Genomic DNA, 23,208 nt, shown 5'->3' with positions numbered 1-23,208 from the left:
GAATCTTGTTTGGCTTTCAGTAGGAACGTATCCATAGACTGGAAAGCCTCCTTTTGAGCAACACGTTTCTTGTGAGTCTTGCATCGCTTGTGTCGTTTCACGTCGTATTCACCTCCATGCGAAACTGAAAACTGACTCTGGCAAATGTCGCAAAAACCTCTCTGAGGATCGCCTTGCACTGGCTTCACCCACGGAGAAATCGTTTCCCAGGGTGACCATTGTGTCCCGATTTGTGCGGGACTGTCCCGCATTTCCACGTTTTTTTCACGCGTCCCGCAAACTGAGACGTTGTGCCGCATTTTGATTGGCAGGCTCCAGTTTTCACATGCGCGTTTATGTAAATGTGGGTTTTATAAATTGGCTGTGTGGAGAAGGGGAGGGGGCGGGCTGTGTCTGACGTCATCATGTCAATCAAACTGGGGTACACGGGGGCTATGGGATCAAAAGCACGTTAGGGTACGCCCGCACCGACAGCGACGCGGAAACAAACAGCGAGCCGATATGCTGCAGATTTGACGCGGAATATTATGAAACATGGAGGAGGAAAGGGAGGAAACTGCGACAGCAGCAATGAAAAGGAAATGCAGCTACAACAAAACGTTTGTGCCCGTACGACAGGCCGATAATTAATTTAATTATACCCCCAAAACATGCCCTGTTTGACATAACTCAAAGCTGAAGTAGTTTTCTTATTCTGCTCAGTGAATGCGTACATTTTGAAAAGCATTGTGTTTACGTCTGCATCTGCCAGTCATGTCTTTCATTGTTGCAACATTCTAATAAAAAAGCACTGATGGAGCCTCAGTGTGCGGACCTTCTCTTTGTGTTATAGCTACGTTTGGTCCAGCAGAGCACCTGTACCTTTGTTCTTTCATGTGCGCATATTTTCCACTGCATCTGCCAGTGATCAGGATCAGAGCAGGCATAATAATAATGTGTTAATTCCACTACAGGAGAGACTTGATGTTCCATGAAATTAGGTGAGGAAATGCCTGCATATACAGTATTTGGTTTGGGCAAAAGGCCAGAGGAGGTGGAAAATATTGGATATCGGAGGAGGTGGGGGGGGGGGGGGGTGGATCCAATATCGTGCATCATCTATAAGGAACCAACTAAGCTGCTGATGGACTTCCTATACTATTATATATATCTACTATATACTATTCCTATACTATACTGTACCATCCTAACTCTGTTGGTGCTATTCTTAAGAATGCAGTGTGTGGACAGCACTCATATTGATATCTATAGACAGTGCCGCAAAATGTACTTTATGCACAAGCAAATACTCTGTCGCGGACGTTTAGCATGTGCTCGGATGGAGTGAAGGTGTCTCTGTTTTAGAGCTTACTGCACACACCACTCTATACTGCCCACTTGTGGTCAGATTACAGGAGGGCGAGCATGCATAGACTGCAGGTGGCATATAATGTAATGATGCCATGAGATTATTGCTCAGGAGACCTAGATGGAGCTCTGCAAGCGAGGTGTTAGTCACGGCTGGTGTTAACACCTTCCAGGCACTGCTAAGAAAGTTGATGTATAAATGTATCTACCGACTTTCACAGAATGTCATCGTCAGGCTGCTGGCTAATCCCTGCTGTAGTGATGTCAGATATCAGTCACCTCTGTGGAGACACTGGTACAGGTCACTGTAGTGATGTCAGATATCAGTCACCTCTGTGGAGACACTGGTACAGGTCACTGTAGTGATGTCAGATATCAGTCACCTCTGTGGAGACACTGGTACAGGACACTGTAGTGATGTCAGATATCAGTCACCTCTGTGGAGACACTGGTACAGGACACTGTAGTGATGTCAGATATCAGTCACCTCTGTGGGGACACTGGTACAGGTCACTGTAGTGATGTCAGATATCAGTCACCTCTGTGGAGACACTGGTACAGGACACTGTAGTGATGTCAGATATCAGTCACCTCTGTGGAGACACTGGTACAGGACACTGTAGTGATGTCAGATATCAGTCACCTCTGTGGAGACACTGGTACAGGTCACTGTAGTGATGTCAGATATCAGTCACCTCTGTGGAGACACTGGTACAGGACACTGTAGTGATGTCAGATATCAGTCACCTCTGTGGAGACACTGGTACAGGACACTGTAGTGATGTCAGATATCAGTCACCTCTGTGGAGACACTGGTACAGGACACTGTAGTGATGTCAGATATCAGTCACCTCTGTGGAGACACTGGTACAGGACACTGTAGTGATGTCAGATATCAGTCACCTCTGTGGAGACACTGGTACAGGTCACTGTAGTGATGTCAGATATCAGTCACCTCTGTGGAGACACTGGTACAGGTCACTGTAGTGATGTCAGATATCAGTCACCTCTGTGGGGACACTGGTACAGGACACTGTAGTGATGTCAGATATCAGTCACCTCTGTGGAGACACTGGTACAGGACACTGTAGTGATGTCAGATATCAGTCACCTCTGTGGAGACACTGGTACAGGACACTGTAGTGATGTCAGATATCAGTCACCTCTGTGGAGACACTGGTACAGGACACTGTAGTGATGTCAGATATCAGTCACCTCTGTGGAGACACTGGTACAGGACACTGTAGTGATGTCAGATATCAGTCACCTCTGTGGGGACACTGGTACAGGACACTGTAGTGATGTCAGATATCAGTCACCTCTGTGGAGACACTGGTACAGGACACTGTAGTGATGTCAGATATCAGTCACCTCTGTGGGGACACTGGTACAGGACACTGTAGTGATGTCAGATATCAGTCACCTCTGTGGGGACACTGGTACAGGACACTGTAGTGATGTCAGATATCAGTCACCTCTGTGGAGACACTGGTACAGGACACTGTAGTGATGTCAGATATCAGTCACCTCTGTGGGGACACTGGTACAGGACACTGTAGTGATGTCAGATATCAGTCACCTCTGTGGAGACACTGGTACAGGACACTGTAGTGATGTCAGATATCAGTCACCTCTGTGGGGACACTGGTACAGGACACTGTAGTGATGTCAGATATCAGTCACCTCTGTGGAGACACTGGTACAGGACACTGTAGTGATGTCAGATATCAGTCACCTCTGTGGAGACACTGGTACAGGACACTGTAGTGATGTCAGATATCAGTCACCTCTGTGGAGACACTGGTACAGGACACTGTAGTGATGTCAGATATCAGTCACCTCTGTGGAGACACTGGTACAGGACACTGTAGTGATGTCAGATATCAGTCACCTCTGTGGGGACACTGGTACAGGACACTGTAGTGATGTCAGATATCAGTCACCTCTGTGGAGACACTGGTACAGGACACTGTAGTGATGTCAGATATCAGTCACCTCTGTGGGGACACTGGTACAGGACACTGTAGTGATGTCAGATATCAGTCACCTCTGTGGAGACACTGGTACAGGACACTGTAGTGATGTCAGATATCAGTCACCTCTGTGGGGACACTGGTACAGGACACTGTAGTGATGTCAGATATCAGTCACCTCTGTGGAGACACTGGTACAGGACACTGTAGTGATGTCAGATATCAGTCACCTCTGTGGAGACACTGGTACAGGACACTGTAGTGATGTCAGATATCAGTCACCTCTGTGGAGACACTGGTACAGGACACTGTAGTGATGTCAGATATCAGTCACCTCTGTGGGGACACTGGTACAGGACACTGTAGTGATGTCAGATATCAGTCACCTCTGTGGAGACACTGGTACAGGACACTGTAGTGATGTCAGATATCAGTCACCTCTGTGGGGACACTGGTACAGGACACTGTAGTGATGTCAGATATCAGTCACCTCTGTGGGGACACTGGTACAGGACACTGTAGTGATGTCAGATATCAGTCACCTCTGTGGAGACACTGGTACAGGACACTGTAGTGATGTCAGATATCAGTCACCTCTGTGGAGACACTAGTACAGGACACTGTAGTGATGTCAGATATCAGTCACCTCTGTGGAGACACACTGGTACAGGACACTGTAGTGATGTCAGATATCAGTCACCTCTGTGGAGACACTGGTACAGGTCACTGTAGTGATGTCAGGTATCAGTCACCTCTGTGGAGACACTGGTACAGGTCACTGTAGTGATGTCAGATATCAGTCACCTCTGTGGAGACACTGGTACAGGTCACTGTAGTGATGTCAGATATCAGTCACCTCTGTGGAGACACTGGTACAGGACACTGTAGTGATGTCAGATATCAGTCACCTCTGTGGGGACACTGGTACAGGACACTGTAGTGATGTCAGATATCAGTCACCTCTGTGGAGACACTGGTACAGGTCACTGTAGTGATGTCAGATATCAGTCACCTCTGTGGAGACACTGGTACAGGATACTGTAGTGATGTCAGATATCAGTCACCTCTGTGGAGACACTGGTACAGGTCACTGTAGTGATGTCAGATATCAGTCACCTCTGTGGAGACACTGGTACAGGTCACTGTAGTGATGTCAGATATCAGTCACCTCTGTGGAGACACTGGTACAGGACACTGTAGTGATGTCAGATATCAGTCACCTCTGTGGAGACACTGGTACAGGACACTGTAGTGATGTCAGATATCAGTCACCTCTGTGGGGACACTGGTACAGATATCAGTCACCTCTGTGGAGACACTGGTACAGGTCACTGTAGTGATGTCAGATATCAGTCACCTCTGTGGAGACACTGGTACAGGTCACTGTAGTGATGTCAGATATCAGTCACCTCTGTGGAGACACTGGTACAGGATACTGTAGTGATGTCAGATATCAGTCACCTCTGTGGAGACACTGGTACAGGTCACTGTAGTGATGTCAGATATCAGTCACCTCTGTGGAGACACTGGTACAGGTCACTGTAGTGATGTCAGATATCAGTCACCTCTGTGGAGACACTGGTACAGGACACTGTAGTGATGTCAGATATCAGTCACCTCTGTGGAGACACTGGTACAGGTCACTGTAGTGATGTCAGATATCAGTCACCTCTGTGGAGACACTGGTACAGGACACTGTAGTGATGTCAGATATCAGTCACCTCTGTGGAGACACTGGTACAGGACACTGTAGTGATGTCAGATATCAGTCACCTCTGTGGAGACACTGGTACAGGTCACTGTAGTGATGTCAGATATCAGTCACCTCTGTGGAGACACTGGTACAGGACACTGTAGTGATGTCAGATATCAGTCACCTCTGTGGGGACACTGGTACAGGACACTGTAGTGATGTCAGATATCAGTCACCTCTGTGGAGACACTGGTACAGGACACTGTAGTGATGTCAGATATCAGTCACCTCTGTGGAGACACACTGGTACAGGACACTGTAGTGATGTCAGATATCAGTCACCTCTGTGGAGACACTGGTACAGGTCACTGTAGTGATGTCAGATATCAGTCACCTCTGTGGAGACACTGGTACAGGTCACTGTAGTGATGTCAGATATCAGTCACCTCTGTGGAGACACTGGTACAGGTCACTGTAGTGATGTCAGATATCAGTCACCTCTGTGGGGACACTGGTACAGGACACTGTAGTGATGTCAGATATCAGTCACCTCTGTGGAGACACTGGTACAGGTCACTGTAGTGATGTCAGATATCAGTCACCTCTGTGGAGACACTGGTACAGGACACTGTAGTGATGTCAGATATCAGTCACCTCTGTGGAGACACTGGTACAGGACACTGTAGTGATGTCAGATATCAGTCACCTCTGTGGAGACACTGGTACAGGTCACTGTAGTGATGTCAGATATCAGTCACCTCTGTGGAGACACTGGTACAGGACACTGTAGTGATGTCAGATATCAGTCACCTCTGTGGAGACACTGGTACAGGACACTGTAGTGATGTCAGATATCAGTCACCTCTGTGGAGACACTGGTACAGGTCACTGTAGTGATGTCAGATATCAGTCACCTCTGTGGAGACACTGGTACAGGACACTGTAGTGATGTCAGATATCAGTCACCTCTGTGGGGACACTGGTACAGGACACTGTAGTGATGTCAGATATCAGTCACCTCTGTGGAGACACTGGTACAGGACACTGTAGTGATGTCAGATATCAGTCACCTCTGTGGAGACACTGGTTGCAGGACACTGTAGTGATGTCAGATATCAGTCACCTCTGTGGAGACACACTGGTACAGGTCACTGTAGTGATGTCAGATATCAGTCACCTCTGTGGAGACACTGGTACAGGACACTGTAGTGATGTCAGATATCAGTCACCTCTGTGACACTGGTACAGGTCACTGTAGTGATGTCAGATATCAGTCACCTCTGTGGAGACACTGGTACAGGACACTGTAGTGATGTCAGATATCAGTCACCTCTGTGGAGACACTGGTACAGGACACTGTAGTGATGTCAGATATCAGTCACCTCTGTGGGGACACTGGTACAGGACACTGTAGTGATGTCAGATATCAGTCACCTCTGTGGAGACACTGGTACAGGACACTGTAGTGATGTCAGATATCAGTCACCTCTGTGGGGACACTGGTCAGATATCAGTCACCTCTGTGGGGACACTGGTACAGGACACTGTAGTGATGTCAGATATCAGTCACCTCTGTGGGGACACTGGTACAGGTCACTGTAGTGATGTCAGATATCAGTCACCTCTGTGGGGACACTGGTACAGGACACTGTAGTGATGTCAGATATCAGTCACCTCTGTGGAGACACTGGTACAGGACACTGTAGTGATGTCAGATATCAGTCACCTCTGTGGGGACACTGGTACAGGACACTGTAGTGATGTCAGATATCAGTCACCTCTGTGGAGACACTGGTACAGGTCACTGTAGTGATGTCAGATATCAGTCACCTCTGTGGAGACACTGGTACAGGACACTGTAGTGATGTCAGATATCAGTCACCTCTGTGGAGACACTGGTACAGGACACTGTAGTGATGTCAGATATCAGTCACCTCTGTGGAGACACTGGTACAGGTCACTGTAGTGATGTCAGATATCAGTCACCTCTGTGGAGACACTGGTACAGGACACTGTAGTGATGTCAGATATCAGTCACCTCTGTGGGGACACTGGTACAGGACACTGTAGTGATGTCAGATATCAGTCACCTCTGTGGAGACACTGGTACAGGACACTGTAGTGATGTCAGATATCAGTCACCTCTGTGGAGACACTGGTACAGGACACTGTAGTGATGTCAGATATCAGTCACCTCTGTGGAGACACACTGGTACAGGTCACTGTAGTGATGTCAGATATCAGTCACCTCTGTGGAGACACTGGTACAGGACACTGTAGTGATGTCAGATATCAGTCACCTCTGTGACACTGGTACAGGTCACTGTAGTGATGTCAGATATCAGTCACCTCTGTGGAGACACTGGTACAGGACACTGTAGTGATGTCAGATATCAGTCACCTCTGTGGAGACACTGGTACAGGACACTGTAGTGATGTCAGATATCAGTCACCTCTGTGGGGACACTGGTACAGGACACTGTAGTGATGTCAGATATCAGTCACCTCTGTGGAGACACTGGTACAGGACACTGTAGTGATGTCAGATATCAGTCACCTCTGTGGGGACACTGGTCAGATATCAGTCACCTCTGTGGGGACACTGGTACAGGACACTGTAGTGATGTCAGATATCAGTCACCTCTGTGGGGACACTGGTACAGGTCACTGTAGTGATGTCAGATATCAGTCACCTCTGTGGGGACACTGGTACAGGACACTGTAGTGATGTCAGATATCAGTCACCTCTGTGGAGACACTGGTACAGGTCACTGTAGTGATGTCAGATATCAGTCACCTCTGTGGAGACACTGGTACAGGTCACTGTAGTGATGTCAGATATCAGTCACCTCTGTGGAGACACTGGTACAGGTCACTGTAGTGATGTCAGATATCAGTCACCTCTGTGGAGACACTGGTACAGGACACTGTAGTGATGTCAGATATCAGTCACCTCTGTGGGGACACTGGTACAGGACACTGTAGTGATGTAAGATATCAGTCACCTCTGTGGAGACACTGGTACAGGACACTGTAGTGATGTCAGATATCAGTCACCTCTGTGGAGACACTGGTACAGGACACTGTAGTGATGTCAGATATCAGTCACCTCTGTGGGGACACTGGTACAGGACACTGTAGTGATGTAAGATATCAGTCACCTCTGTGGAGACACTGGTACAGGACACTGTAGTGATGTCAGATATCAGTCACCTCTGTGGAGACACTGGTACAGGTCACTGTAGTGATGTCAGATATCAGTCACCTCTGTGGAGACACTGGTACAGGACACTGTAGTGATGTCAGATATCAGTCACCTCTGTGGAGACACTGGTACAGGACACTGTAGTGATGTCAGATATCAGTCACCTCTGTGGAGACACTGGTACAGGACACTGTAGTGATGTCAGATATCAGTCACCTCTGTGGAGACACTGGTACAGGTCACTGTAGTGATGTCAGATATCAGTCACCTCTGTGGAGACACTGGTACAGGTCACTGTAGTGATGTCAGATATCAGTCACCTCTGTGGAGACACACTGGTACAGGACACTGTAGTGATGTCAGATATCAGTCACCTCTGTGGAGACACACTGGTACAGGACACTGTAGTGATGTCAGATATCAGTCACCTCTGTGGAGACACTGGTACAGGACACTGTAGTGATGTCAGATATCAGTCACCTCTGTGGAGACACTGGTACAGGACACTGTAGTGATGTCAGATATCAGTCACCTCTGTGGAGACACTGGTACAGGACACTGTAGTGATGTCAGATATCAGTCACCTCTGTGGAGACACACTGGTACAGGACACTGTAGTGATGTCAGATATCAGTCACCTCTGTGGGGACACTGGTACAGGTCACTGTAGTGATGTCAGATATCAGTCACCTCTGTGGAGACACTGGTACAGGTCACTGTAGTGATGTCAGATATCAGTCACCTCTGTGGGGACACTGGTACAGGACACTGTAGTGATGTCAGATATCAGTCACCTCTGTGGGGACCAGGGGTGAAAGTGGTTTGAATTTCTTGCAGGAACTATAGGCTACTACCCCAACCTTCATCGTTTCATATTGTTCTCCTCCCACCCCCATGCATCCCTGAACACACACATCCAATTTTTAATGCCTGTATGGTGTCGAAATTAGAAACACTTGACACTCGGCTTCTTGTTGAGTCTCCTCTTCCTCTCTCTGGCCCTCAACTGTTTGAATTAAATTAGATTAACATTTACAACTAAATTCATCAACAGTCAAACAGTCTGTCTTTGAATTGTCAGAACAGTGGGCAGATAAATTAATGAACAGATTATTAGTAAAAATAAAATATCTCAAAATGTATCCTACAATGTGTAGGATACATACAAAATGTTGTACTGTATGCACACAGACTGTGTTCTGAGTAAGCCATTGTCTATAGTTTGCTAGTAAGCTAACTTCATGTCCATTCTCTGGTCTAAATTAGCATCATCACCTGTATTTGCATCTGAGGGTGGGTTTTCATTTTGCAGAGGCTCTGCCTCTTCCCTCTGGCCCTCAATTTGCTCTTTTCTTCTAACTTTCGCCACTTTATCTGCTTCTTTCTCTCTCTCCTTCCTCTTAAACATTTGAGTTAGTGTTCGTTGCATTTCTGCTCCTTTGTTCTGAAAACAATGGCGAAACATGTTGGGCTCGTTTATTATCCATCCTTGCCCGCTGCCCTGTGCAAATTGCATTAATAAAGTAGGTGCATTTGGTCGCAAAATGTCCGGGAACAATAAATCAAACGCACCTTTATACAACAGTTAGTTCCGGCCGAGTAATTTGATTGGACAAGAGTTGCCTACCGCCGTACATTTCATGTTAACACAACAGCGCTGGCACTTCACTCAGTTCACTGTGTGTGTATCACTCCATCACTTCACTGCGCCTCCTCCTGCTAGCTGCTGTTAGCTACTCGCCCCACAATTGCCAGAAAGTAAACCCATGCCTTGCGGCACATCGCTGCCTGCCTGCCTCTCAGTGGTTGGAAATATTACCGTTTCTGCTTGCTTGCTTGCTTGGGAACTACACTCGCGCAATCCTGGTGGAACTGTTTTTGTTTGCGGAGCGGAGGCAAGCCGCAAGCGAGACTAGACTTGACACAGCCCAGTGCAGGCAGCAGCAGCGGCATTCAGGAGCTGCATGCTGGAAGCGCAAATCAGCCTACACACACAGCACGGATTAAAAACCACTGACAGCCAGGTCTAAAACAGGAACAATTTAGAAGCAATTTATGAGAGAGACTGTTGTTTATTAGTAATGACATAACGTCAGCCATGCATTTCCTTGTTGGAAATTATGGATCGACTGCACTCTGCAACAATCGGATTTTGATTGACAGGCAGCTGGATGTCTTCCCCCAACGGCGTTCAGGCACCGAAAGTCTTACCGGAACTGCGCACCGGACGGTTCCGGCCCACTTTCACCAGTGGTGGGGACACTGGTACAGGACACTGTAGTGATGTCAGATATCCGTCACCTCTGTGGAGACACTGGTACAGGTCACTGTAGTGATGTCAGATATCAGTCACCTCTGTGGAGACACTGGTACAGGACACTGTAGTGATGTCAGATATCAGTCACCTCTGTGGAGACACTGGTACAGGACACTGTAGTGATGTCAGATATCAGTCACCTCTGTGGAGACACTGGTACAGGACACTGTAGTGATGTCAGGTATCCGTCACCTCTGTGGAGACACTGGTACAGGACACTGTAGTGATGTCAGATATCAGTCACCTCTGTGGGGACACTGGTACAGGTCACTGTAGTGATGTCAGATATCAGTCACCTCTGTGGAGACACTGGTACAGGACACTGTAGTGATGTCAGATATCAGTCACCTCTGTGGGGACACTGGTACAGGTCACTGTAGTGATGTCAGATATCAGTCACCTCTGTGGAGACACTGGTACAGGACACTGTAGTGATGTCAGATATCCGTCACCTCTGTGGGGACACTGGTACAGGATACTTTTATGACTACTGCTCTTATTTATTCCACTCTTGTTTTCTTTCCTACTATTTGTAGGGTGTCTTTTTATTGTTGTATGTATCTTTTTATATGGACCCTGAGTCTGGATTAAAGTTTTGATTGATTCATTGATTCATTGATTCATTGATTCATTGATTCATTGATTGATGACTATTGTATAAAAGTCATACTATGCAGATGTGTGTGTGTTGTTGTGACTATTGGTGCTTTGATGATGCAACTTGGCTGCACCTCGTCCCAGTTGCATCACCGTCAGATGCATAATTAGAGCAAAGAATGCCCTCTAGGGCGTTATTGCTAAAAACAACACACTATAAAGTAACGTGTAATAATTAGAATGCCCTCTAGGGCGTTATTGCTAAAGACAACACATAAAGTAACGTGTAATTAGTTAATGTGTTTATGTTGGTGGGGGAGGCTGTTTCTGGGCTGCCTCCCCTTCTCTGGATATTACAGTATGTGTAATAATTTAGACTGAAGCTTTCTCCGTTTTATCTTTGTTTTGGTCGGACCGTTGTCTCTCTGTTGCTTTTTTTACACCAGGTTGCCGCCATTTTGGCCTCAAAACGCCTCCTTGCACTAACAGCACAGAAGAACCATGACAGTCAAATCGGAGGTAGTCTCCTTCAGGCCAAAATGGCGGATTTGCTGTGAGCTGATGTTGCGATGGAACTACCTATTAGCCTTCAGTTCTAATCCATGTAAGTTATTTGGCATACGTCATGGCCTGGGACTGAAGGGATGAATTCCCCATTCATTTTTCCATTGACTTTTCATAAAATCCTTCTAAGGAGTCTCACTGGATAAACCAAGCGATTCAGGGACGAGATGAATCACGAGTGACCATAGAGACACTGCATGAAATAGGCCACGGCCATCACGGGGGAAAAGCTCCGTTCAGTTCCACACACCAGCATCATTTTCCTTGAATTAAACATAGCTAAAAGCTGTTGTGTGATGGGGCTGTGCAGAGAACAAATGTAAAAAATCACCAATTAAAGTTTGTTTGTACTCCCGAGCAAAACAAGGAAGCCGTTGAGAAGAAAAATGTGGCTCTAGCTGTCAATGAAGTAAGTTGGAGTGTTCATCTTCCGTATATAAGATCTTTGTGTGCAGCACGCGACATAGGAGAACGCCACGATTGGGGGGAGTTTCAGGAAGCAGAAAGTCAGCAGACAAACGTTGTGATCAGCTCACGTCTCGTTCGCAGTTCAAATGAATAAAGTAAACGCACACAACGTCTCATTATTTGACACTAGCCAGTTCCTCCTAGATATCTGTAAAACTATCTGTATCTGACGAGAGTTCCTTTGTTCGCCCGGTTAGCCACGGTTTGTTTTGCTAGAAGTTGTCATGATAGTTGGTCCTTTGTGTTTTCCCCCGTGTTGTGGCGTGGTTTCTGAATGATGACGCGTTCTGCAGTGTCTCTATAGAACATTTGACCAGATCCACTGTTGTTGTTGTTTTTGCGGCGTGACCCTGACCAGTAAACACATATGACTCTGCTCCTCTCTTGTCTCCGCAGGTATCAACTCGGAGGTGAAGTACTCCCTGCTCTCCGGCGACGAGGGCTACTTCTCCCTGGACGAGTTCTCGGGGATCCTGCGCCTGGAGCGCCCGCTGTCCCCCGACTCCCCGCCCGCCTTCGAGCTCAAGGTCAAGGCCACCGACCGTGGCCTCCCTCGCCACCTGTACTCTGTTGCCACGGTGACGGTGGACGTGGTGTCCCTGGACCACTACCTGCCGGTGTTCCTGAGCGCCGAGTACACGGCCCAGCTGGCCGAGTCGCTGGCCGTGGGCTCCGAGGTGCTGAGCGTGTCGGCCCTCGCCCGCGACGGAGCGTGGGCCGAGCCCGTCGTCTACGCCGTCGTCTCCGGGAACGAGGCCCGCCGCTTCCTGCTGGACCCCCAGACAGGTGAGGACAGACTTTGTTTATTTATTTATTTATTTGCACATTTTTTTAAACAGAAACGGACAAAATGAAAACAACAAAAATAACGTGCGCGTACGTAGAGACAGGAAACCCTAGATTGGTTTATGCAGGGTCTCTACCTCAGAAAACAAATATTAATAATAATCTGTAACAAAGCATACAATATAACAGAAACACAAGAAAGGACATATGAAAACAATAGGGAAAAGACAAGCAACAGTAAAACAAATAAGAAATTAACAATCAAAATAAGCGAGTAGACAGACAGTTAAAATGGCGATGTGAGGTGTATGTGTGATGTATCAGGGCAATGTGTGACTCAGAGAGACTCTAATTTTGGATTTTAAATGAGTTAAGAGATGATGCATGTTTGGCAATAATATGGAACCTCTGTAGCCTCTATTAAAAATTGGTTATTGGCAGTGAGAGAGTGATCTGAGTGTCTGAGTGATCGGAGTGTCTGAGTGATGTTGAGTGTCTGAGTGATCTTGAGTGTCTTGTATTATGTGTAGGCTTAGTATGTTTATTATTTGCAAGGGGCAGTTTCGTTTGGTCGCATTGAGGCCAATGTGGAAGTACTGTACCATAAAACGGCAGTTTTTCGAATGCCCGGTTGAGGCTGGCTGCAAGAGGGAGTCGTTCCCCATTCACCCCCATGTTAAAATACTCGTCTTTACAACAGGATTAAACATGTTTACAGCCTGCGTCAAAAAATGGTTTGGATCTATTTATGGCTAATTTCACCTTTCATGACAACTGTATGGGGGTACATTTTTATATAGTAACTCATTTAGAGTAAAATAGACGATGAAACAACAACTTTTGGGCGTGATTGACAGGTCGCCTGTACAGTGATCGCTCAGCTGGCCGTTCACAGACCAGTAGCAACACTGCTGCTCTCGTCCAAATATGGTCACAAATACGTCACTTCTGGCTCCACAAAACCAAGATGGCAGCGGCCAAAATGCCAAACCAGAGGCTTAAAAAATGGGAGGCCACAAACCAATGGGTGACGTCACACTCACTACATCCATCTCTTTTTACAGTCTACGTCCATCTCATTTTACAGTCTACGTCCATCTTTTTTTACAGTCTACGTCCATCTCTTTTTACAGTCTATGAGTATTTGTCTCTTTCCCTTTGTGTCAATCCTTTTATAAAGTGGCTATGGCACATTTGCAAACTGTTGTTGTCAAATGAATTGTGCCAGCTGTGTATAATTAACTACAAACCACACAGCGGGGGACATGATTAGCACACACACACTAGTGGCATTGTTAATGTTGTAACAAATGTGTCAAAAGTAAGACCACATTTCCCATAAGCCCCGTTGCTTGAGGTTTTCTCCTTGGTTGCCGGTAATTAAAACAATCTTTTATGATTTCTTGATATTAAAATGCAACGTGTTGCTCCTTCAAGGCCCCTGGTGAAGGCCATGTGCGAAACGCTTTGCGCACCGTTTTAAATTATAATGAGATTAGCAAAATGGAATAAATAGTGTGCCTTGGTTGTCTCTCTTTCCCCACATGAACATCCGACCCTCCAGGCTTTACCATTACAAGCTAGGAATTAATTGGTTTCCCTGTTGGAAGGAGTTGAATTTTGAAGTTATGTATCGATGGTTCACATTGTCATTCTCAATGCGTCCTATAATGTATGTTGACTATTTTGTCAAGTCCCTGGGCGTGACGATACCGCCATGAAGGCTAGTCTTTTTCATGATGTTTCCTGGTTAAGGTGAGGGAAGAAAAATAACTTTGGTTATGTTTAGGGTTATGGTTTGGCTTCGGCTTTAAAAAGTGAAGACATGGAACCCTACATGTCCGCCAATCCCACCCCTTCAGCTTTAGCCAGCTCCGGCTTAGTTGAATCACTGTTCTTTAGTCCAGTGCCCAGGACTGTTCATCCATTTTCCCACCCACAGACACGGCCAATTGTGCCTGTATCCACGCCCGACCAAGCTGGACGTAACACGGGGGCTCGACCCTGCGACCCTCGTATTGGTATGCAGGGAATCTACCGCTGCACTACCCGGATGTTGGACTTTTATATTGAGGGGTTGTGGGTAATGTAATCGTAGAGCAGGGGGGTTGTGGGGGTAGTGTAGTCCCTGGAGCAGGGTGTTGTGGGTATTCTAGTGCTGCAGTTACTCACTGATGACATTGCAATTGCTCGAGTGACATCACTGATGACATCACTCATCGATGACATCATAATTGCATGAGTGACATGACATAATCACCGATGACATATGCGGCCTTCACTTGGAACTCGAGTTTAGGGGACACAGGAACAAGACGATGGCTTCCGCCCCTGGCCTGAAATCTCTATTAATGGAGGACCCCTTCATGAAGGTGAAGGAAGGCGCGTTGCTCAGGAGGAATGAGGAGCGGAGGAACATGAGACGAGGCGCAACAGTCAAGATTGAGGAGGTGTGAGAAACACCAGAAACTTGAAAGAAGAAGAACCAGGTCTAGAGTGAGACCATCCAACTGTGAGAGGCAGCAATGTGCCACAAGGCTCAGTCTGCCGGAAAGCCATTCGAAGAAGAAGACGAAGAACTCGAGTTTACGAGACCAAAGTCATGTACACGACATGCTTGGCATTCAAGTGGTCACGTCGTGAGCATGCGCAGTTGACTAGAAGCCACCGAGGCTAACGATTTAGCTAACGTAGCTAGCGGCTAACTATAATGCAGGAGATGCAAAGGCATAATGACAGAGGGGGAAATATGAGATCATTGGGAATATCCACATGTTCCTCATTTACTTTCCATCCACGTCCGTGGTGTCATTCTCTGAAAACGTCACAAGACACATCACAAGTTGTGAACTCGAAGCTTTCAGAAAATGTCCACTTGACATGTCGTGAATGAGAGGGGCATTCATATGGACATAATTCATAGTAAATATGAGCCCAAGTGAGGGGCCCAATAGCTCACGGATAACATCACAATTGCTCTAGTGACATTACTGATGCCATCCGCACCGATGGCATCAAAATTGCTTGAGTGACATCACTGATGCCATCACTCACTGACGACATCACAATCGCACGAGTGGCATCACTGGTGAGATGATCATCGAGTGCTCGAGTGACATCACATGATCACTTCTATGCAAAAGTGAAAATATCATCAGTGGTTTATGGTATCACTGATGATGACATAGACATTGTGATGAGCATCAGTGATGTCATAAATCCTTCCCCGCAGAGGCTATAAGTAAAGACCGGTAAATTACCCAGAGCTACAAAATGACTGAACAATGCTCACTGTTACTACGTAAACAACTAGCAGAGCTGAACAGAAACCCAGTGGAGAGCTTTTCGGCGGGTCTTATAGACAATGACGACATCTACCGGTGGGAGGTGGTCATCATCGGACCTCAAGATACACTGTATGAAGGAGGCTTCTTCAAAGCCCACCTGACCTTTCCCCACGAGTACCCTCTGAAGCCCCCCAAGATGACCTTCATCACAGAGATCTGGCATCCCAACGTGGCAAAGAACGGCGACGTGTGCATCTCCATCCTGCATCCGCCCGGAGAGGACCGCTGGGGCTACGAGAGACCCGAGGAGCGCTGGCTGCCCGTCCACACGGTGGAGACCATCATGATCAGCGTCATCTCCATGTTGGTGGACCCCAATGGAGACTCTCCCGCCAACGTGGACGCAGCTAAAGACTGGAGGACGGATCCCACAGGAGAGTTTAAAAGAAAGGTGGCACGGTGCGTGCGGAAGAGTCAGGAGACCGCTTTTGACTAGAGCCTCACTACATGGCATCGGCCCAGAGTTGGAACTCATCAACAAGGGATTGACCGTTTTCACAGCAGCCATTTTGTGTCTAAAAGGCAGGAGGTAACACAGGTCCAAGCAGAACTTCAATGAGGGTTCCCAACTTCCAATCCATTTAGGTGTTCCAGTGCTGAGGTCCTCATTAATGTTTTGCTTGTACCTGCCCTGCCTTTTAAGCACAAAACGCACTGAAAGCGCTAATTGACACGCCTCATTTGACGAGCATCAATTTATGCTCCGAACGCACTGCAGGCATCAGATACCAAATACAACAGCAGAGAACCAGCAGGCATCAGATACCAAATACAACAGCACAGAACCAGCAGGCATCAGATACTAAATACTAACAGCACAGAACCAGCAGGCATAACATACCAAATACAACAGCACAGAACCAGCAGCCATCAGATACCAAATACAACAGCACAGAACCAGCAGCCATCAGATACCAAATACAACAGCACAGAACCAGCAGCCATCAGATACTAAATACCAACAGCACAGAACCAGCAGCCATCAGATACCAAATACAACAGCACAGAACCAGCAGCCATCAGATACTAAATACAACAGCACAGAACCAGCAGCCATCAGATACCAAATACAACAGCACAGAACCAGCAGCCATCAGATACCAAATACAACAGCACAGAACCAGCAGGCATCAGATACCAAATACCATCAGCAGAGAGATGCAGACAGACGCAGAGACGTGCCTCATAATGGTAATGGAAACAACAGGTGGACTTCAAAATGCCAGCGTCAGACGCTTTCAGAGCGTTTGGGGCTTTAGACACAAAATCGCTGCTGTGAAAAAGACGAATTGAACGAGGCAGGGTTCCAGTTATAATCTGAGTTTTGTGGGGGTCTCTAATATAACACTTTAGAGGCGGTGGAGGGGTCGGCGAATACAAGTGTTGGTTATGCGGTTGGTTACGAGAGAGAACTAGAGAGAGAATACTGCTCATTACTTACTGCTCAACACTTTCACACACACACACACACACACACAACTTGCTGTCCTGAGCGGTTGGCGAATACGAGTGTTGGGGCGGTCGGTTATGAGAGAGAGAGAGAGAGAAAAATCACTTTAACACTGAGATAATATAGTCCGTAATTAATTTTGGAAAACATGTTTCTCAACTGGTGGGTCGGACCCAAAAGTGAGTCGCACGGCCATTTTGAGTGTGTCGCGGATGTGTGTATTTACAACACTTTCTATGAAGGTCATGTCTATAACGCATTATGAGCACATTCACAAGGCATTATAATGCATTTATAAGACTTATAAAGTATTATAAGTGGTGCATATATAATGTTCAGCATTCATAATGCTTTATATCTCCAAGCACAGGTGTTTGAAAGAAGAATCTCAGTCCTGGGTTACATAGCACATTATAACGACCATAACTTTAGCCAGTTATAAAGACACACACAGAACTGTACTACCGTTTCATAACAGATAATACATTCTAAGTTTCTGGATTGGAATAATAGCTTATAAACACCAGCAATAATGCATTATAGCTTGACTTGTCTTAAAGTAAAGTGACAACACTGTATAAGGTTATTAGCAATTGTATGATGCCATAACACAGTTATTAAGACTTGTGAGCAGTATCTGCTGGCTGCAAGTAAAGTGTAAGACTAAAAAACATTGATTATGAAAGCAATGTCAACGGAACTCTTTATTTTCCACATTTTCTTTTTAACAGTTGCCACTGGGGCAGTATATTTGGCAGTCTCTCCGCAGGGTGTTGCTTTTAGGGAACCAACTCACACTAATAAAACAAATAAAAAATTGTGCAAAACACAATCATCACATCCAGTTAAGAACAGGTCTGCCTGGAACAATATGGAGTTTTAAAATGGAAAGTGTGTATTACAATGTGTGACACATCATTTGAAAGATTACAATCATAGCCTATTTATGGTTAATGTAAATAGGCTAATCATCACATTGAAAAATGCAGTTTGTGATTAAAATAATGGTTGTATGTATTCGCGACCTCCACAGATGTCTGATTTGACTGATTTCACAGGACTCAGACTCAGCCTCCACTGGCCCACACCTCTCTACCCCCGGAGGCCGGAGCTAAGGGCTTAACCTAAAGAGCGTGGTGCAGGTTAAAAGAAATCTGAATTTACATGTTGGGCTCGTGATTAGTACGAAAATACCCCACCCAATAAATAAATACATAAATTAATTAATACAATTAAAAATCACAGGCCCCCACGGTAGAATATTATGGAGGAAGAGGTGGCATTTTGAATGGGCGTGTGACATCACAAGAGGCGAATGTTCTGCTGGGGCTGACACAGGGATGTAAAGTCACGGAGAGTGAAAAAGGTGACAGATACCAGGACAGACATAAAACCACTCAGATCCTATTTTGCGATGAAAAATGTGACTCACTTTGGGTTCCATCAAATGGAACAGTGCTCTCATATAAGCCCTCCCTGACTCACCAATGGACGGTGCTGCGGCTCTACACTACAGGATTGAGGATTCTAGAGCAGGTACATATAGACGTCTGTTCAGATGTGCGTTTACTGCGGTGGTTGAATCCCTGATCGTGTCGTGCCTGGGCTGGGCTAGCAACTGAATGCTAACTATGCTGAATGGGGAGAACGGGGGGATTTACCCCACCCTGACCACGCCCCCAGCCAGCCATGCGTCTATGACGAGACACAGACTGTCTCTCCATAGTGACATAGACAGAAGGTCTCGGGTTCGAACCCCCGTCCGTCCCAGGTCCTTTCTGTGTGGAGTTTGCATGTTCTCCCCGTGTTCTTGTGGGTTTTCTCCGGGTGCTCCGGGTTCCTCCCACCACCAAAAATACATGTATGTTAGGGTTAAGACTCCTGTCCGTGCTCCTGACCAAGGCACTGGCAAAATAGAGTTGGTCCCCGGGCGCTGCACTGCGGCTGCCCACTGCTCCTAGTTCTAGGAAGGTTCCTAGGATGGCTCAAATGCAGAGGATGAATTTCCCCATGGGGATAAATAAAGGATAACTTTAACTTAACAAGAAGTTGGACAAGTGCTGTTGTGAGCTAAAGTTAGACGTGTGAATGTAAATGATGATGATTCTCCTGCTGCTTTGAGGGACTTGGGGGTAGAAGTGCAGTGTGCCCTTTGGACTGTCTCACACCAGGCTGGCAACTAATCTTTACAGGGTTTAGGGTTAGGCCATTAATCACTGTCTCCAATCCACTTCAATACGTTTCATTATTCAGGAAGAGAGAGAGAGAGAAAGTTTCACCCTTTTGAATTCTGCGGCGGAACAGATTAGTGGTGACAAAGTTGTTGAGATGCTCACTTGTTTTTGCGCAGCAAATTAATCCGATATTATATTCATGAGACAAGTGTAATGCTGTGGTATTGGACCCATGAGCAGAGACGACAAAGTCAATAATCAGTTTTAAATCTTTTACTGATTTTCAAGAATTCACAAAGAAAACAAGGAACTGAGAAACTACTTAAACAGGGTCGGAAGACCGACAATAAACTTAAGTCAGAAGCAAGCAAGTTCAGTCCAGAGGCTTGGAGCCCGGTTTCCCAGAAGGTAGGGTTTAGTCCAGAACGGTTCACAGGAGCACTCGGACAGGAACAGGCGGTGACACAGCAGCAGTGAAACAACGATCAGCAACGGGGTCTGAAAGCAGAGAGGGTTATATAGGCGGCCAACCAGGTGCAGACAATCACAGAATTAGTAAGAGCTGATGTCACTGTTTTCTAATAGGCCGCTTTCTCCCGCTGCGCCGCTCAACGCGGGAAGACTGTCCAGCACCATGGACAGCAACGGCTTGGCCTCCGCGCGCCCTGGCCGTTTCAGCACTTCGTCTCGTTCCTCTGCTGCAGCCTGGCGCGCCGTCACTGACACTCGTTCCCGGGGTTGTGTCAGTACCCCCCTCCCTAGGGACGCCACCTGGCGACCCCACGGCTTGACCAGCACGTTTGAAGTCTTGAATGAGCGTCTTGTCCACAATGTGCCGTGCTGGCACCCAGCATCGCTCCTCCGGCCCGTAACCCTCCCAGTCGACCAAGTATTGCATACTCCGACGCACACGGCGGGAATCCAGAATCCTCCTTACTGTATAGACAGGACCCCCATCGACCCAGCGAGGTGGAGGGGGGAGCGGAACAGGGGGGGACAAAGGGCTGGACATCACAGGTTTTAGTAGAGACACATGAAATACCGGATGAATTTTCATGGAAACAGGAAGTACTAACCGGTAAGAAACTTGTCCAACTTGTGCCTCCACCTCGAATGGGCCTATGAAGCGCGGAGCCAACTTCCTGTTCTCCACCCGCAGAGGAAGGTCTTTTGAGGAAAGCCAGACCTTATCCCCTGGCCGGAAAGGGATCGATGGCCTTCGTCGCCGGTTCGCCTGTGTGGAATGTCTAGCCCTGGCCCGTAACAGCGCCGCTCTGGCCGTTCTCCAGGTTTGAGCGCAGCGTCGCATGAATTCGGCTGCTGCCGGGACCCCCACCTCTCGTTCTTGTTCCGGGAACAGTGGTGGTTGGTAGCCCAGCTGACACTGGAACGGGCTCATCCCCGTGGAGGAGGACTGCAAAGTGTTGTGCGCATACTCTGCCCACAGGAGTTGCGAGCTCCACTCTGAGGGGTTGGAGGCCACCAGGCAGCGTAATGTCGTCTCCAATTCTTGGTTCACCCTCTCCGTCTGCCCATTAGACTGGGGATGAAAGCCCGAAGAGAGACTCGCCGTAGCCCCCAGGAGAGAACAGAACGCTTTCCAAAAGCGGGAGACGAACTGGGGGCCCCGGTCAGAAACTAGGTCCTGTGGGAGACCATGCACTCGAAACACATGATTAAGAATCAACATAGCAGTCTCTCGTGCTGAAGGAAGTTTGGCTAATGCAATGAATCGCGCCGCCTTGGAAAAGCGGTCTACAATCACTAAAATTGCTGTCTTCCCTCCCGACCGGGGTAGGCCAGTAATAAAGTCAAGTGATATGTGGGACCATGGTCGTCGTGGGATGGGCAATGGGCATAACAGACCTGCAGGACGTTGACGCGGGCTTTTCTGCTGGGCACATGTGATGCATGCTGCCACAAAGGAGGATACATCTCCCCGGACCGTTGGCCACCAGAACTTCCGGGTGATAAACTCCAGGGTACGCCTTTCCCCTGGATGGCCCACCAGGCGAGATGAATGCCCCCATTCCAACACCCGGGTTCGCATCCCGAGAGGCACGTAGAGGCGACTGGGCGGACAGCCGACGGGCTCAGGGTCAGTCTGTTGCGCCGCTCTCACCTCTGTCTCAATTCCCCACAGGACAGGGGCGACGATTCGAGCTGGAGCCAGGATGGGCTCGGGCTCGACACATTGATCTATGGAATCAAACTGGCGGGAGAGAGCATCGGCCTTTGTGTTTTTGCTACCCGGCCGGTATGACAGAATGAAATCAAAACGATTGAAGAAAAGGGCCCACCTGGCTTGGCGAGAGTTCAGTCTCTTGGCGCTGCGAATGTAGGCTAGATTCTTGTGATCAGTCCAGACGACAAACGGATGCTCAGCGCCCTCCAACCAGTGCCTCCACTGCTCCAGTGCCTCCTTCACCGCCAACAGCTCCCGATTGCCCACGTCATAATTTCTCTCTGCAGAATCCAGCCTCCTCGAAAAAAACGCACAGGGATGAAGCTTGTTATCTGCAGGAGAACGTTGAGAGAGAATAGCACCCAACCCCACCTCTGACGCATCCACCTCCACCACAAAAGGTAAGGCTGGATTTGGGTGAATGAGAACAGGACCTGTGGTAAACAGTTGCTTCAGTTTGGCAAACGCTTCCTCTGCTTGGGGATTCCAGCTGAACCGAGAGGGAAGCTTCTTGGTGAGAGCATTCATGGGAGCTGCAATAGAGCTGAAACCTCTGATAAATCTTCGATAAAAGTTAGCAAAACCCATGAAACGTTGAACTTGTTTTATAGAGATAGGCTGCGGCCACTCCACCACTGCACGCACCTTGTTTGGGTCCATTGATGTTCCAGCAGGAGAGAGGATGTATCCCAGAAACGGGACTGTGGTGACGTGGAAGTCACATTTCTCTGGTTTGACGAATAGATGATTCCGCAACAGTTGTTTTAGCACTCTGCGCACATGCTGTACATGCTCCATGTAGGTCTGTGAAAAGACAAGAATATCATCGAGATATACAAACACGAATTTGTTGAGCATGTTTCGGAGAACATCATTAATGAGGGATTGGAATACTGCTGGCGCATTAGCCAGGCCAAATGGCATTACCAGATACTCGTAATGTCCTGTGGGCGTAATAAACGCCGTTTTCCATTCATCCCCCTCCTGTATGCGGATGAGGTTGTAGGCATTCCGCAGATCGATCTTCGTGAAGAAGGAAGCCCCCCGCAGCTGTTCAAAGGCAGAGGCTAATAGAGGGAGAGGATAATGATTTTTAATTGTT

General features: G+C 47.5%; 1 protein-coding gene and 1 pseudogene across 2 annotated transcripts in view; both read left to right on the top strand.

The window, feature by feature from the left end:
• Positions 1-23,208, top strand: part of fat2 (FAT atypical cadherin 2) — a gene marked incomplete at its 5' end in the record, with an annotated part of 200,893 nt that overhangs the window by 77,009 nt on the left and 100,676 nt on the right. Inside the window, one exon of the mRNA XM_083652048.1 lies at positions 12,561-12,950. Coding sequence (XP_083508174.1) covers positions 12,561-12,950 — 390 coding nt within the window. The remainder of the gene's footprint in view (positions 1-12,560; positions 12,951-23,208) is intronic.
• LOC310790370 (ubiquitin-conjugating enzyme E2 G1 pseudogene) lies at positions 16,224-16,733 on the top strand (annotated as a pseudogene). Its single transcript has one exon. The product of its transcript is annotated as a ubiquitin-conjugating enzyme E2 G1 pseudogene (transcript).

This window comes from Poromitra crassiceps (assembly GCF_964638095.1).
Source record: "Poromitra crassiceps genome assembly, chromosome: 15".
NCBI classification, from domain to species: Eukaryota; Metazoa; Chordata; class Actinopteri; order Beryciformes; family Melamphaidae; genus Poromitra; species Poromitra crassiceps.
This window is presented reverse-complemented; position numbering and strand designations above follow the sequence as displayed.